Below are 14,926 nucleotides of genomic sequence, written 5' to 3' on the forward strand. Positions count from 1 at the left end.
ATCAGAGGGAGGGGTTGTGGGGGGGGAGAAGGGAGGAGGTTGGGGGAAAGGTGTAAAGAGGGACAAATATAAGATGACAGAGGATGATTTGACTTTGGGTGATGGGTATACAACATAATTGACTGTTCAAAGATGTGGAGATATTTACCTGAAATCTGTCTACTCTTGTTGATAAATGTCACCCTATTTTAATTTTCTAAATTAAAAAATTTTTTTCTTTAAATAAAAATGGAATTAATCTTGCACTGTTTTATAAGCTGCTGTTTTTACTTACTAATGTACCCTGAACATAGAGATAGATTACAATGTTCAGTATGATTATTCAGATAGCTTTCTTTGTGACTTACATTAAATAAGTCTCTCTTGAAAAGTCCTCATTTTCTATCTTTGGCATCCAGTTCTTTGTAATGCTTTCAGGTGGCTGAAGTTTGAAGAAGATGTTGAGGATGGGGGAGAACGCTGGAGCAAGCCCTATGTGGCAACCCTTTCATTGCATAGTCTCTTTGAGCTAAGGAGCTGCCTTATTAATGGAACAGTCCTTCTGGATATGCGTGCAAATAGCATAGAAGAAATTTCAGGTGAGGCTAGGTGAGGGAAAACAGAGGAATGTTTGTGTAAATTAAGAAGTGTGATATAGAGGAAAGAATAAAGTGGCTATGTGTCTTAGGCAAGTCTCTTAATGTTCCTAACCTCAACATTCTCATCTGTGGGATGGGTTTCAAACTAAGAAACTACCTACAGTATTTCACAGGCTGTTTCAAATGACATGGTGTTTAGTCTTCCATTTACTCATTCAGAAAACATTTATTTTGTATTTATTTTTGCCTGATTATGTGCTAGGCACTGGGGAATAAAAATAAAATATAGTTCCTACCTTCAGAAAGCTCGTTTTGCCCTGGCCAAGTCCCTTAGTTGGTTAGAGTATTGTCCTGATACACCAAGGTTGTGACTTCGATCCCTAGTCAGGGCACATACAAGAATCAACCAGTGAATGCATAAATAAGTGGAACAACAAATTGATGTTTCTTTCTCTCCCTTCCTGTCTCTAAAATCAATCAATCAATTTTTTTTAAAGATTTTTTTTTAGTAGAGAAATAGCTGTGGAGCAATTAATAAAAGTATGACAATGGAGATGTATTTTGATAATAATTAGAGAAGGGCATCTAAGACTTATACAGAGAAAAGGGAGTTAAAGAAAGGTTTTAAACTATGGCAGCTAGGGAAGACATGTAAGAAATTGAGCCAAAGGTACCTCCACTTCTTCAGCAGAATATGAATGGGAGATACCTGATGGAGTTTCCTGGAGTGGTTGAGTGTTAACGTTGCTATGTTTTTGGATTGAAATTTGGGAAACATCTGGTGCATATGAGGATTTTCCCCTCAGTTTGGCTTGGTTTGGCTGGACAGGTTAAATAAGGATTTCTCCAAACTTTTCTCCATTTAAAGTATCCAAGTAGTTCTACCTCTCTGGGATCACATAGGGGACCCAAGGAAGGTATCAGCACTGATGGGATCCTGCATCCCCTCCAGAGACTCTAGGGGAAAGTTATTCCTTGATGCTTCTAGCTTCCAGCTTCTAGTGTCTCTAATATAGTATAAGGATCCGTGTCTCATTCTTATAAGGATATTTGTCAGTATAATCCAGGATGATCTTATCTGGACATACATAATTACATTGCAAAGATCCTTTTTACAAATAAGATCACATTCACAGATCTGGGGATTATACATAGACCTACCTTTTTTGGGGGGGAGGGGAGGTTGCCAGTCAACCCACAACAGAAGCCAAGAAGAAGTTTTAATTCATCAGGGTCAAGTGCTGCAAAGAGGTCAGGTTAGGTAACCATTAGAAACATCCATCAGATTTAGCAATGGAAAGATTATTGATGGTTTTACAAAAGCAGTTTCTTTGAGATAGCCAAACTGCAGGGACTAAGAGAGAAATAGATAAAGGAGGAGTTGGGGTGGATATTCTCATTCTCTCTCTCTTAAGATGAAGGATCCTGAAGCATGGTTTCTAATATGGGGCAAGGAACCTATCAATATAAAGGTTAAAGATAGAGAAACATGGATCTTTGCTTGAAAGAAAAAATTTTTTAAAGATTTTATTTTATTGATTTTACAGAGAGGAGAAAGGTGGGGGATGGGGAGCAAGAAGTATAGACTTATAGTTGCTTCACTTTAGTTGTTCATTGTTTGCTTGTTGCTTGTCATATGCTCCTCGACCAGGCAAGTCCAGGGTTTCGAACCTGAGACCTCAGTGTTCCAGGTCTATACTCTATCTGCTGTGCCACCACAGGCCAGGATGGTTTGAAAACTTAAAAATAGATTTTCTTTATTTATTGCTATATCACTTGGATAGTCATGGATGAAGCTGGAGTTGAGAATAGGTTGAAGTTTGGGGAGCTTGGCAGTAGGTATGTAGGACTGAAGTAAAACTGCTATGGTTCTCCACATTAGGTGCCTGATGTATGCATGTTACTGATGAGTCACAGCAATGTTAAAATCTTGGAGGAAGGGGGAATATAGAGGAACTTTAGCATATGACAGAAGAAAATGGGTAATATTATGGGCTTTTGAGTCAGACAGTCTTGTGTTTGAATCTCAGCTTTGCAACTTTAGATTGGAGACCTTGAGGAATTTTATAATGTTTGGGCTTCAGTTTTCTGATCTGTAAAAATTGTTATATTAAACATTTTTCAGAGTTTTTATAAGGATCAGATTAGATAATCTAGTATAGTTCCTGGCACATACAAGGTGCTTCATAATTTCTATTTCTAATAATAATGATTTGCTATATGGATAAAGTATAACTTGCCACAGCTATTATCAAATAGTTATTTCAGGCACTGAAGAAGAAATTGCATCTCAAAGACAGTGGTTAAACTGCTTCCCCTGTTGCTTGTCCCTCTCCCTTACCCTACCTGACATTGGCCTCTTTGGGTCCATTGACCATCAGTGTGTTCATGTTAGCATCTATTTTCCAGACCTGGTCCTGGACCAGCAAGAACTGTTCAGTGACCTGAGTGAAAGCATGAGGGTTAAAGTACGGGAAGCCCTTCTCAAAAAGCATCATCATCAGAATGAAAAGAAGAGAAATAACCTCATTCCTATTGTTCGCTCCTTTGCTGAGGTTGGCAAGAAGCAGTCTGATCCACATTCAATGGATAAAAATGGTAAGATTATTAGGAGTGATTGTTTTCTCTTTTTTATTAATGCCATTTAGGAACTAGCTGAAGATACTAAGTTACTAGAGGATGGAGGCTATATTAATCTAATATACTTTCATGCTCACTTAGACAAAGTATTTGTGATTGGCAGGTGTGGCTGGGACTGGTGGCCATTTATCTCTTGTGGAACTAGGGATGTCTACCTCAGATAGGCCTCAGTGAAGTCCGGATGAGAGGTTTGTCCCCCAGAGTGACCTCAGAACTGAAGTGGCTTTTGAGGGATATCCACAATGGGGATAATTTGGGTCCAGAGAAGGTCAATTGGAGATCTTTTTAAAGAGTAAACAAATGTCTTAGATTAGGGAGGCAAAATACAGTATTGTAGACTCTTGAGTCAGACTTCTAGGCTTGAGATTCTTGTTTCACCGCTTGCAAAGTGTGTGACCTTGAATAACCTTTTAAACCTCTTTAAATTTCATTTTCTCCTCTGTAAAATAAAGATAATAATAGGTTCTACTCCATACATTTATTCTGAGCCTTCAATAGTTTAATTCATTTAAGGTCCTTAGCCAAGTACATTCCACGAATTTCAGCTGCTGATTGGTTGCCTTTTCTGTGGCCAGGCAGGGCCTGCTCTACATTGCTCTCCTTGTCCCCACATTTACTGAATCACAATATGCAGGGGACATGCCTGGGAATTGGTATCTTTGAAAAATTCTCCATGGGAGTCTCTGATGTGTATTCTTGGTTAAGGATTACTACCTTAATACAGGAAGAGGATTACAAAATGTTCAGGAAGAAGGAGCAGGTGTAGTAATACCTCTGCCTCCCTTTACCACTTACTAGTAGGTGAGTATAGATAGCATTTGTGGTCCTAGCTTCTTAGTCATATTACCCTCTCCTCTAGGTGTGATTTGCAGGAGATAGTCATAACCAAAGGATCATGAATGAGGTGTATGAGAGGGTGGAGGGGCAAAGACTCAGAATTCTGATTGATTTTCTCCAAATAGGTCAAACTGTGTCTCCTCAGTCTGTTCCAACTACAAATCTTGAAGTAAAAAATGGAGTGAATTTTGAACACAGTCCCGTGGATTTAAGCAAGGTAAGCAGAGATGCAAAGTTGGCTTATAGGTCTAAGAGAGTCTGTAGTGGAACCCAGAGTGAGCTTTGGTATTTCAACACCCTTTTTCCAAGACCAGAGCCCCTTTTATAGAAAAGGAGGCCTGCCTGCTCATGTCTTCTTCCTTCTATTCCAGCCTGGATGGGGCTGACTGATCAGTTTGCTCCACCAGGTTCAACACGCTGAAACTGAGTTTTGCCATGGAGAATCCTCCCTAACACAGACCTCTGGTCTTTCAGATTTATTTTTTGGCACTTGCTCTCCAGCACCTCCTTCTTACCTCCAAGGATTTTGGCAAAAACAATATCTTTGCCGTTGTCTCCTAAGACTACGTTGTGGTTGAAACACTTCTTGGGGACTGTAATATGGTATCCAAGGCCTTACTGCAATTTCTGGTTAAAGCTGGTAATCTGCCTCCAGCCTCTTCTTATCCTGGTCTGATCCTGACACTGTCCTTCTAAAACAGACATAGCGTCAGGTTATATGTTGGATTGAAAGGCAGAGAGCCCTATAAAAACCTGAAACTTCTGACAAAGCATTCAAGTATTTTAAAATGGAAAAAAAAATTGACCTAGAGGTCCAAAAACATTTTCTTTGAGGAAGCATGGTATAATTGAATTCAAATCAGAGCACCTGGAGATTATCTATCTATCTATCTATCTATCTATCTATCTATCTATCTATATTCTTCTGAAGTGAGAAGCAGGGAGGCAGAGAGTCAAACTCCTGCATGTGCCCGACTGGATTCATCTGGCATGCCCACCAGGAAGTAATGCTCTGCCCATCTGGGCTGCTGCTCCATTGTGGCCGGAGACATTCTAGCACCTGGGGTGGAGGCCATAGAGCTGTCCTCAGCACCTGGGCCAACTTTGCTTCAATGGAGCTTTGGCTGCCGGAGGAGAAGAGAGAGAGAGAGAAAGGAGAGGGGGAAGGGTGGAGAAGCAGATGGACGCTTCTCCTGTGTGTCCTGCCTGGGAATTGAACCCAGGACTTCCACACACCAGGCCGATGCTCTACTGCTGAGCCAACTGGCCAATTTTTTTATTTAAAAAATTTTTAATTTTATTTATTAGGGTCAGAGCACTTGCATTTAAATTCTCTCTTCTAAAAGCTCTATTGTCCTGAGAAAGTCAGCTTCACCTCTCTGGGTCTCAATTGCTTCATTTTTTAAAATAAAAAATAGGGCTAATAAGAACTGTCTGATCCACCTTACAGAGCTCTTATAAGGATCAAGTGAAACAGGGTGAGAAAACATATGTTAGGCCCTGGCCGGTTGGCTCAGCGGTAGAGTGTCGGCCTAGCGTGCGGAGGACCCGGGTTCGATTCCGGCCAGGGCACACAGGAGAAGCGCCCATTTGCTTCTCCACCCCTCCGCCGCGCTTTCCTCTCTGTCTCTCTCTTCCCCTTCCGCAGCCAAGGCTCCATTGGAACAAGGATGGCCCGGGCGCTGGGGATGGCTCTGTGGCCTCTGCCCCAGGCGCTAGAGTGGCTCTGGTCGCAACATGGCGACACCCAGGATGGGCAGAGCATCGCCCCCTGGTGGGCGTGCCGGGTGGATCCTGGTCGGGCGCATGCGGGAGTCTGTCTGACTGTCTCTCCCTGTTTCCAGCTTCAGAAAAATGAAAAAAACAAAAACAAAAACAGAAAAAAATATGTTAAATCATAAAACGACATATTAATGTAAGGCATGAGGAAGGTGATTGATGTTAAGGCGATGGCTCCCAGGCTCTCAGAGTTTCTATTGGACTTTCAGGTGGACCTTCATTTCATGAAAAAAATTCCCACTGGGGCAGAGGCCTCAAACGTCCTTGTTGGTGAGGTGGACACCCTGGACCGCCCCATTGTGGCCTTTGTGAGGCTATCTCCAGCTGTTCTCCTCTCAGGCCTGACGGAAGTGCCCATCCCAACAAGGTAAAGACAAAGACAGCATGACCCAATACATTCTGTCCAAAGTACAGATTTCTGTGACCTCTTGGGGGAAGAAATCAGCTAATGCCAAAACTTAGGATAATTAATTAATTTTGGAAATGCTGCTTAAAATTCAGCAGTGATCTTTTTTTTTTTTTTTAATAAATTTTTATTAATGGTAATGGGATGACATTAATAAATCAGGGTACATATATTCAAAGAAAACATGTCTAGGTTATTTTGTCATTAAATTATGTTGCATACCCCTCGCCCAAAGTCAGATTGTCCTCCGCCACCCTCTATCTAGTTCTCTGTGCCCCTCTCCCTCCCCCTAACTCTCTCCCTCCCTCCCTCCCATGTCCTCCCTCCCCCCACCCCTGGTAACCACCACACTCTTGTCCATGTCTCTTAGTCTCATTTTTATGTTCCACCAATGTATGGAATCATGTAGTTCTTGTTTTTTTCTGATTTACTTATTTCACTCCTTATAGTGTTATCAAGATCCCACCATTTTGCTGTAAATGATCTGATGTCATCATTTCTTATGGCTGAGTAGTATTCCATAGTGTATATGTGGGCAAGAGAAGTGAAGGCAAAGATAAATGAATGGGACTACATCAGAATAAAAAGTTTTTGCTCAGCAAGAGAAACTGATATAAAAATAAACAGACAGCCAACTAAATGGGAAATGATATTTTCAAACAACAGCTCAGATAAGGGCCTAATATCCAAAATTTACAAAGAACTCATAAAACTCAACAACAAACAAACAAACAATCCAATAAAAAAATGGGAAGAAGACATGAACAGACACTTCTCCCAGGAAGAGATACAAATGGCCAACAGATATATGAAAAGATGCTCAGCTTCATTAGTTATTAGAGAAATGCAAATCAAAACTACAATGAGATACCACCTCACCCCTGTTAGATTAGCTATTATCAACAAGACGGGTAATAGCAAATGTTGGAGAGGCTGTGGAGAAAAAGGAACCCTCATTCACTGTTGGTGGGACTGTAAAGTAGTACAACCATTATGGAGGAAAGTATGGTGGTTCCTCAAAAAACTGCAAATAGAACTACCTTATGACCCAGCAATCCCTCTACTGGGTATATACCCCAAAACCTCAGAAACATTGATACGTGAAGACACATGTAGCCCCATGTTCATTGCAGCACTGTTCACAGTGGCCAAGACATGGAAACAACCAAAAAGCCCTTCAATAGAAGACTGGATAAAGAAGATGTAGCAGTGATCTTTTTGAGGTATATTTGGTTAACCTCCTTGCAGAAGAATTCTAAGATTTTTAAGGCAATGACTGCACAGTGCCTGCAGCCTTGGAAATGGAGAACTGAAGAGCATTCCAAGGGCATAGCAAAGGCTGTTTTACTCTTTAAAGAGCTGTATCCCAGAGAAATGCCTCTGAGCAAAGGCATTGATGTCTCTTTCTGCAGTCTGGCAGGATTTATTTGGCTTGCAAATATGTCCACATTTGTTCGAAAGGCTATTCATGCAGTCTGAAGGTGGTGATTCAGGTGACTCAGGTCCCCATTAATTACAGCGTATTCAGATGTCCAGAATACAATTTAGACTTCTCTCCAGGACTTGATCATTGCAAATTACTTACTCATTTTGTCTCCCTATCATTTTCTTATTAGAATAATCAGTGAGATTCAGATAACCTTGAATTTGCATTACAATGTCATGTTTTGAAAGTGTCTTTTCTATAGCAAGGAATTGTGTCTATGGAAATCCTAAGAATTACAACCATATAACTGAATGAAGTCATACAGATAGCTTCCAATACCATAGTGAGCTATTAGATCAAGGCAGCTTATATTGCTCCATCATTAGTCTGCCTCCTTTTATTGAAGGTACTGTGATGATTTCTGTTTAATAGGAGAGAGAAATATTCTGCTGGTTAGAGAAGAGTCAGATGCCACTTATTATATGTTTACTTACATAATTTTACCCTTTGTGTGTGTTGCCAGATTTTTGTTTATCCTATTGGGTCCAGTAGGGAAAGGTCAACAGTACCACGAGATTGGCAGATCCATGGCTACCATCATGACAGATGAGGTACTTCTGTTTTTCCTTCATTCATCTCACAAATATTTATTGAGTGTTTACTCTGTGCTAGTTGTTGGGGACAAAATAATTGCAATTGCAATGTCTGCAAGGAAGCAGTTCAGGTCACTTCTCCGAATGCTTACTGTGGGAGGACTGAGCCCTCTAGGGGATTTTCTTCCTATGTCGTCTCTCCCTTTTTGAATGATCAAGGTTGCAGAGAAATCTTTTTCTTGGGAAATAATTACTGCCAATATGATACTAAGAAAGAAAGATTAAAGCTGACTTAATTTTGGGGGGAGGATTGTTAATTAAATGCATATAGAATTCCTATCTACATAAAGAAACCCCAGTCCTGTTGCACATAAATGAGATAAACTTATATAAGAGTCAGGGGTTTACGCTTGGCACTGTGATGTCAATATACAAAGGTTGCTGGACGTTTTGGTGGCCATGGGCTGAACCCCTACTGCATACCCTTATTAGGACTTTGCTGCTCATGTAAGTTGCAAAGCAGGGGTTTCAAGGCATATGTCTTAGCGGACAGAGGAGATGGGGGCTGTGCTTTACCACCTCTCTTTGATAGGGAGGCTTATTTCACAGGACCTGTATTAGTAATTCCATCCAGTTTTTTCCAACCATTAGGATCAGGAAAAATTTCCCATGCATCTTGCCTTTTATTCTATTCTTTGAGGAAATAACAGAATTTTACAACTATAAAATTGTATAATGTCTTATACAAATGTAAAAATTATACAAATGTCTTATTTCTTCTTATACTAAGAGATATATAGTTCTTTTTGACTTATCTTTAGTTTCATTTTTTAAAAATCCTTTTATCCTTGCACATCTTTTATTCTAAAGGTTTCTTTCTACATTTCGGATCCCAATGACAGAAATAAAAATCAAGAGGTTATATTCATTCTTCATTGTATCCAATGGTGATTGTTTTAAGTATAGTCATTTTAAACTTTCCTGATGGTGTTTTCTTCTCTGTAGATTTTTCATGACGTGGCATATAAGGCAAAAGAGCGAGACGATCTCCTGGCAGGGATAGATGAGTTCCTAGACCAGGTGACGGTGCTCCCTCCAGGGGAGTGGGACCCCTCCATTAGGATTGAGCCACCCAAAAACGTCCCTTCCCAGGTAATGTATGTGCATGCACATTAACCAATGGTGTCTTAGTACCTCTTACCGAGTGCCTAACCATGGACAAAGCAAAGACCATGTTGAAGATAAATTGACACATGGCCCTGTTTTGGGGCACCTAGAATGTCAGAACAGAAATAAAAAATGGATATGCAATAATACATACTGGCTCAGATGTGCTAGGTCAGTCAGAATTACCCAGGATGAATTTTAAGCTAACTTTTGAAGAATTGATGTGGAATGGCAGAGAGGAGAGGGAAGGACATTTCTTAGGAGTATATCATGAATGAAGTCATTTTAAATGAAAAGAGCAAGTTATATTTAGAAAGCAAATAGAATTCCCATACTTTTTTGACAGGTTAAAGTTGGGAAGGGTACTCCTATACTAGACAGTAAGCCAGATGCTTTACCTATGTAATTCAGTCTTCTCAGCAACATCCCCAAATAGGTATTGTTATCCTGTTTTACAAATAAGGAATAAAACTACCTTCAAGGCTTTAAGATAAAGTAAGATGACACAGAGGCTTATTTGAAACTAGAATATAGGTTATACATGATGCCATGGATGACACCTTCATTTTCTGTTTCCAGTCAAGGCTGAGTTAGAAGTCAGGTACTAGTGGAGAGGAGGAGAAATTATGTTGTTGTTTTTCCAGGAAATTCAATCAGCTGTCCCTAATCAATAAATGCATTTGAAAACTCTAAATACTTGGATATTTTTTGGCTGCTTTTGGGTTATGTTACCACTCCCCTCTGTTAGTAGAAAGAATAAAATAGCTGGCTGACTTCACTAATGTTGTGGTCATCTGTTAAAAGGAGAAAAGGAAAATGCCTGGAGTTCCAAATGGAAACGTTTGCCACATTGAGCCAGAAGCCCACGGGGGCCACAGTGGGCCAGAACTCCAGCGTACTGGGCGGTAAGTCTGAGATGTTTCACTGCTTGCTGGGCAAAAGTTGTATAAAGGAATGAGTCATCCTCTTTGCTTTCAGCCTTCTTCTCTCTGGTATTTTTTTTTTTTTTTTTTTTTTTTTTTGTGGCAGAGAGAGTCAGAGAGAGGGACAGACAAACAGGAAGGGAGAGAGATGAAAACATCAATTCTTCATTGCAGTTCCTTAGTTATTCATTGATTGCTTTCTCATATGTGCCTTGACTGGGGGGCTACAGCGGACTGAGTGACCCCTCGCTCAAGTCAGCAACCTTGGGCTCAAGCTAGTGAGCCTTGCTCAAACCCGATGAGCTCGCGCTCAAGCTGGTGACCTCGGGGTCTCGAACCTGGGTCCTCTGCGTCCCAGTCCGACGCTCTATCCACTGCGCCACTGCCTGGTCAGGCTTCTCTCTAATATCTTAAATGTCTGTGAATGACTTTTCAAATGGAACCATTTGAAGTATTATGAATATATCAAATACTGTATTCATTCATTCAAATTTCTCAGACCACCTATCATGTTCTGTCTCACCTCCAGTTCTTTCCATACATTGAACACATGTTCCCTTCCTCTTTTCCTGGCCAACTGCTACTTATCCTTTGTCTCAGCTCAGATGTCACTTCTTTTGGAAAGCCTTCCAGGACTATCTATCGATGACGGTAGGTATTCCTGCTATATGGGGTCACAGCTTTGAGCTCTGTCTCCTACCCACCTGCCACTCTGCCTCCAACGCCCTGTTACAGTTCTTATTATGTTTTATTATTATTGCTTGATTTATTGTCTTCCTTGCTAGAATGTTTGCTCCATAAGGGCAGGAACCCCATTATACTCCTAGCACCCAGCACAGTGCCCTGCACAGAGCAGGCACTCACTATCAAATGAATGAATGAATGGGCCAGTGAGCGAGGGAGCAAGCGAATAAATGAATGAACACTTTTAAAATGATGCCTGTTCAGTAATATGAATGGACTAGGTATGGAGAAATATTGAGCGATTATTTGGTAGTATTTTAGGTGTGCCTCAGAATAGGCAATCTCCTCTTCTAGGCCAAGATTTTAGGATGTGATGTCCAAGAAGGAGGTTCTCTATGGTAAGTGAAGGAAGCAGGTTCCCAGAGGAGCAGATTTTGTTTACCGGATAGGAAGGTGGTAAAAGAGGATGATATTTTGGTTTGGAGTGGCATGCAGTGGTGTCACCCAGATTATGGGAGAAGGCTGAGATTATGGTTCTGGCCTTGTAAGTTGTGCTGGTCTGAGAAGGATCTGCTGCGCAGAGATTCTCAGCACAGGACTCAGATCATGGAAAGAAGCTTTTCACATTTTCTAGTCTCTTGCTTCCACTTTATTTTTTCCCTCTTCATTTAAAATTGCTTTTCTGTTTTTCAATCTTCAGTATCATACCCAGTGGAAACTCAAAGTGTTTTTTTTTAATTGTGGAGAGTGATTTATTTTTTCATTCTTGGAAATTCAGAGAGAGGAAATGAGCAGAGAGTGAGAAGCAGGAGATAAGGACACTTCACTAGCAGTGTCCTGGTAGGGGAGTATGTCTCTTAGTTGGAGGATGCACTGAGGACAAGGAAAGATAAGTAGGTTCTGGGGAGGGATCACTGGAGGAAAAGAGGAGCCCTTTTATGGAAGGGGTCACTGAAAAGAGGGAGCAACCTCTAAGAGTAAGTTTAATATTTTCTTTTAAGTGGGAGGGGTCTGAATTGGGTGGGAGGCCAGCTGTTGAGAGGCAGTTCAGGGGAAGCATCTGTCCTTAGATCAGGTTCCAGAACTATCTTAGGGAAGGTAGTGTTCTTTAAGAGGAAAGGTCTTGGGGTATGGATTTGATAGTATTTCAGAGCTATGATTTATCTTTTAACTATAAAGGGTGTCTACACCTCAGGAATTAGAGTTTGAAAGTAGAAGAAATTAGGGCAGCAAGGTTTCCTTCAAACAAATAACCCATGCAGAGGTAAGACTCCAGGTTTCTTTTGGTGTTAGAGAGAGGAGAATCAACTAGGGTTCTAGGCCTTTTGAAAGGGGTCACTTATAATAGAGTTCATATGGGGGTTTAGGAGACCATTAGGTTGGATTTCAATAGTTATAAAATCTCAGAAAAGATGCTTGACATCCCAGAAGTAACTCCCCATATAGCCAGGACCTTCACATGTTTAACCACCAACCCCAGATCACTTTATTCACAATTTCAAATGAGCTTTGAGAAAGTTCTCCCATATGTCATGTTGGGAGCTTCTGTAATTGACAAAGCTGAAAGGGGACAGGTTATCTGGACTCAGGACCTGGTTTTTCTTGGTGTGGGAGACACTTTTCTCTTCTTAAGCTGCTGATGTTTTCCTCAGAGCCCTTTGTAAAAGACCTCAAGACACTGGGCTTTCCTCCCTTTGTAGCCTTTTTGGCCAGGTGACCTAATGCCTGTATCGGGGACCATAGTTCCATTTGCCAGCTCTGGCCCCTTTCCCAGTCTCAATTTACATAGTGGGTGAATGTGAATCTACCTCTGCAGATGGACATCCCAGAACTTTCTGGACCCTCCTGGGCTGCACAGAGTAAAAATACATTAGTCTCGGTTTTATAATTCTTCATCCTATTAGTTATGTTTCTTTGAAGTGGTACACAACCTGGGGCAAAACTTGGAGACTTAGGGCATACTATCCCGTTAGATGGAGAGGTATTTGAAGATGTAGGAGTGTAGACTCTTAGATGGAGGGAAAGAGACAAAGTTGAAAACAGCACCCTGAGTTTTGTGTTATCTGACTCTCCAAGACAGGGCTCAGACAGTATCTTAGACTTCCTTGCTGGTGATGTGGGCAGTGATGCCAGGGCATTCCTGTCCTGGGAAAGGAAAGTCTGATTAGAGTGTTTCTAGCCAGATGCTTCACATTAGAGAAGATACTCTGGAAAGGGGGTTTCCAAGATAGATTCATATACTTAATTGTGGACTCCACTTTTGGGAAGGGTTAGTGAAAAAAAGAATTAGGAGCTGCTATCTCGATGATTCCCCACACTTCAAACAGGTTTCTTCCAAAGCATACCAGACAGGTGGATGGCTGTACTGTCCCTGATGCCCTCTAGAGAAGGGCTCCCTAATTCAGTGCTCCAAAGCCTAGTGACCCTCTACATCAGGGGTCCCCAAACTACGGCCCGCGGGCCACATGTGGCCCCCTAAGGCCATTTTTCCGGTCCCCCGCTATACTTCCGGAAGGGGCACCTCTTTCATTGGCGCGGCGCTCACGCACAGTACTACTTCCGGTGACACAGGACACATGCGTTATATGACGCACGTCCGGTGTCCGGCTGCGGCGCCCCACATCACCTGAATCAGTGTGAAATAACAGCAGAAGTAGGAAAAAAGGCAGAGCACTATAACCATTACTACACAGTACAATGGCCCCCATACTCCCCCAAATGTACAACAACATAATGGCCCCTGTAACTTCCCTTTGTCTAAAAGTCTCCCCCCACATTACTACACACCATGTTTCCCCTATTTTAAGACCCTGTCATATTAATTTTACCTCCAAAGGACAAGGGCTGTCTTATTTTTAGTTCCCATTGAAATACTGGTCAGTTTGTTGATTTAAATTTACTTGTTCTTTATTTTAAATATTGTATTTGTTCTCGTTTTGTTTTTTTACTTTAAAATAAGATATGTGCAGTGTGCATAGGGATTTGTTCATAGTTTTTTTTTATAGTCTGGCCCTCCAACGGTCTGAGGGACATTGAACTGGCCCCCTGTGTAAAAAGTTTGGGGACCCCTGCTCTACATGGTAAGTCATTCCCACCCACCCCCATTTAAACATTAAGGGTGGTGCGAAAAGGGCAAAGAAGTCTACAACGTGGGAGAAGCATCCATATCCAATTAATATCTGTGGTAGTTGTGCAATTATGAATTATGGTCTGATTTTATGCACAAATGAGGGTATGTGACTGACTCCATAAACAGTCTTCAGAAATAAGAGCCTCCAAGCTTTTCTTTTCTATTTCAATTACTGCTAGGCAGACAGATGTCCTCTCTTTCTACGGCTTCTCATAAATCCATTTAATCATATAAATCTTTTGTCTTTTACTCACAAATACTCCTCCCTGAAGGCCCCTCCCGTGTCCAGGAGCTGACCAATCATGATAGCATCTCAGGTAGTCTCAGTGGGGTAAGGCTCATTACAGTAGAAGTATTCTCTCAGAATAATACCCTTCAGAGGAAGGTCATTGGTGATAGAGAGGTGACAGTCACATGGTACTAAGATGCTATGTTGGCTAAGGATCCAGAAACACTAGAATCTTTCCCAAGAATAATTGCAGCTGCCTCTAAGTTTCATAAGGGGCTATTTACCCAGAGAAGAAAGCATGAAAAAACATTTTATTACAAACTGTAGCCTTGGTCCCAAACCTTGAGGTGGATTTCTTTTCTTTTCTTTTTTTTTTTTTTTTTGTATTTTTCTGAAGCTGGAAACGAGGAGAGACAGTCAGACAGACTCCCGCATGCGCCCGACCGGGATCCACCCGGCACGCCCACCAGGGGGCGACGCTCTGCCCACCAGGGGGCGATACTCTGCCCCTCCGGGGCATCGCTCTGCCACGAC

At 41.5% G+C, this 14,926-nt stretch overlaps 1 protein-coding gene across 2 annotated transcripts in view; it reads left to right on the plus strand.

Moving 5' to 3' along the window:
- Nucleotides 1-14,926, plus strand: part of SLC4A8 (solute carrier family 4 member 8) — a 98,039-nt gene that overhangs the window by 22,424 nt on the left and 60,689 nt on the right. For both annotated transcript variants that reach the window (XM_066265264.1, XM_066265271.1), the window contains exons 5-11: nucleotides 418-578; nucleotides 2,988-3,176; nucleotides 4,181-4,272; nucleotides 6,044-6,201; nucleotides 8,190-8,277; nucleotides 9,265-9,411; nucleotides 10,231-10,331. In XM_066265264.1, coding sequence (XP_066121361.1) covers nucleotides 418-578; nucleotides 2,988-3,176; nucleotides 4,181-4,272; nucleotides 6,044-6,201; nucleotides 8,190-8,277; nucleotides 9,265-9,411; nucleotides 10,231-10,331 — 936 coding nt within the window. The remainder of the gene's footprint in view (nucleotides 1-417; nucleotides 579-2,987; nucleotides 3,177-4,180; nucleotides 4,273-6,043; nucleotides 6,202-8,189; nucleotides 8,278-9,264; nucleotides 9,412-10,230; nucleotides 10,332-14,926) is intronic.

The sequence above is a fragment of the Saccopteryx bilineata genome, chromosome 1 (genome assembly GCF_036850765.1).
Source record: "Saccopteryx bilineata isolate mSacBil1 chromosome 1, mSacBil1_pri_phased_curated, whole genome shotgun sequence".
NCBI lineage: Eukaryota > Metazoa > Chordata > Mammalia > Chiroptera > Emballonuridae > Saccopteryx > Saccopteryx bilineata.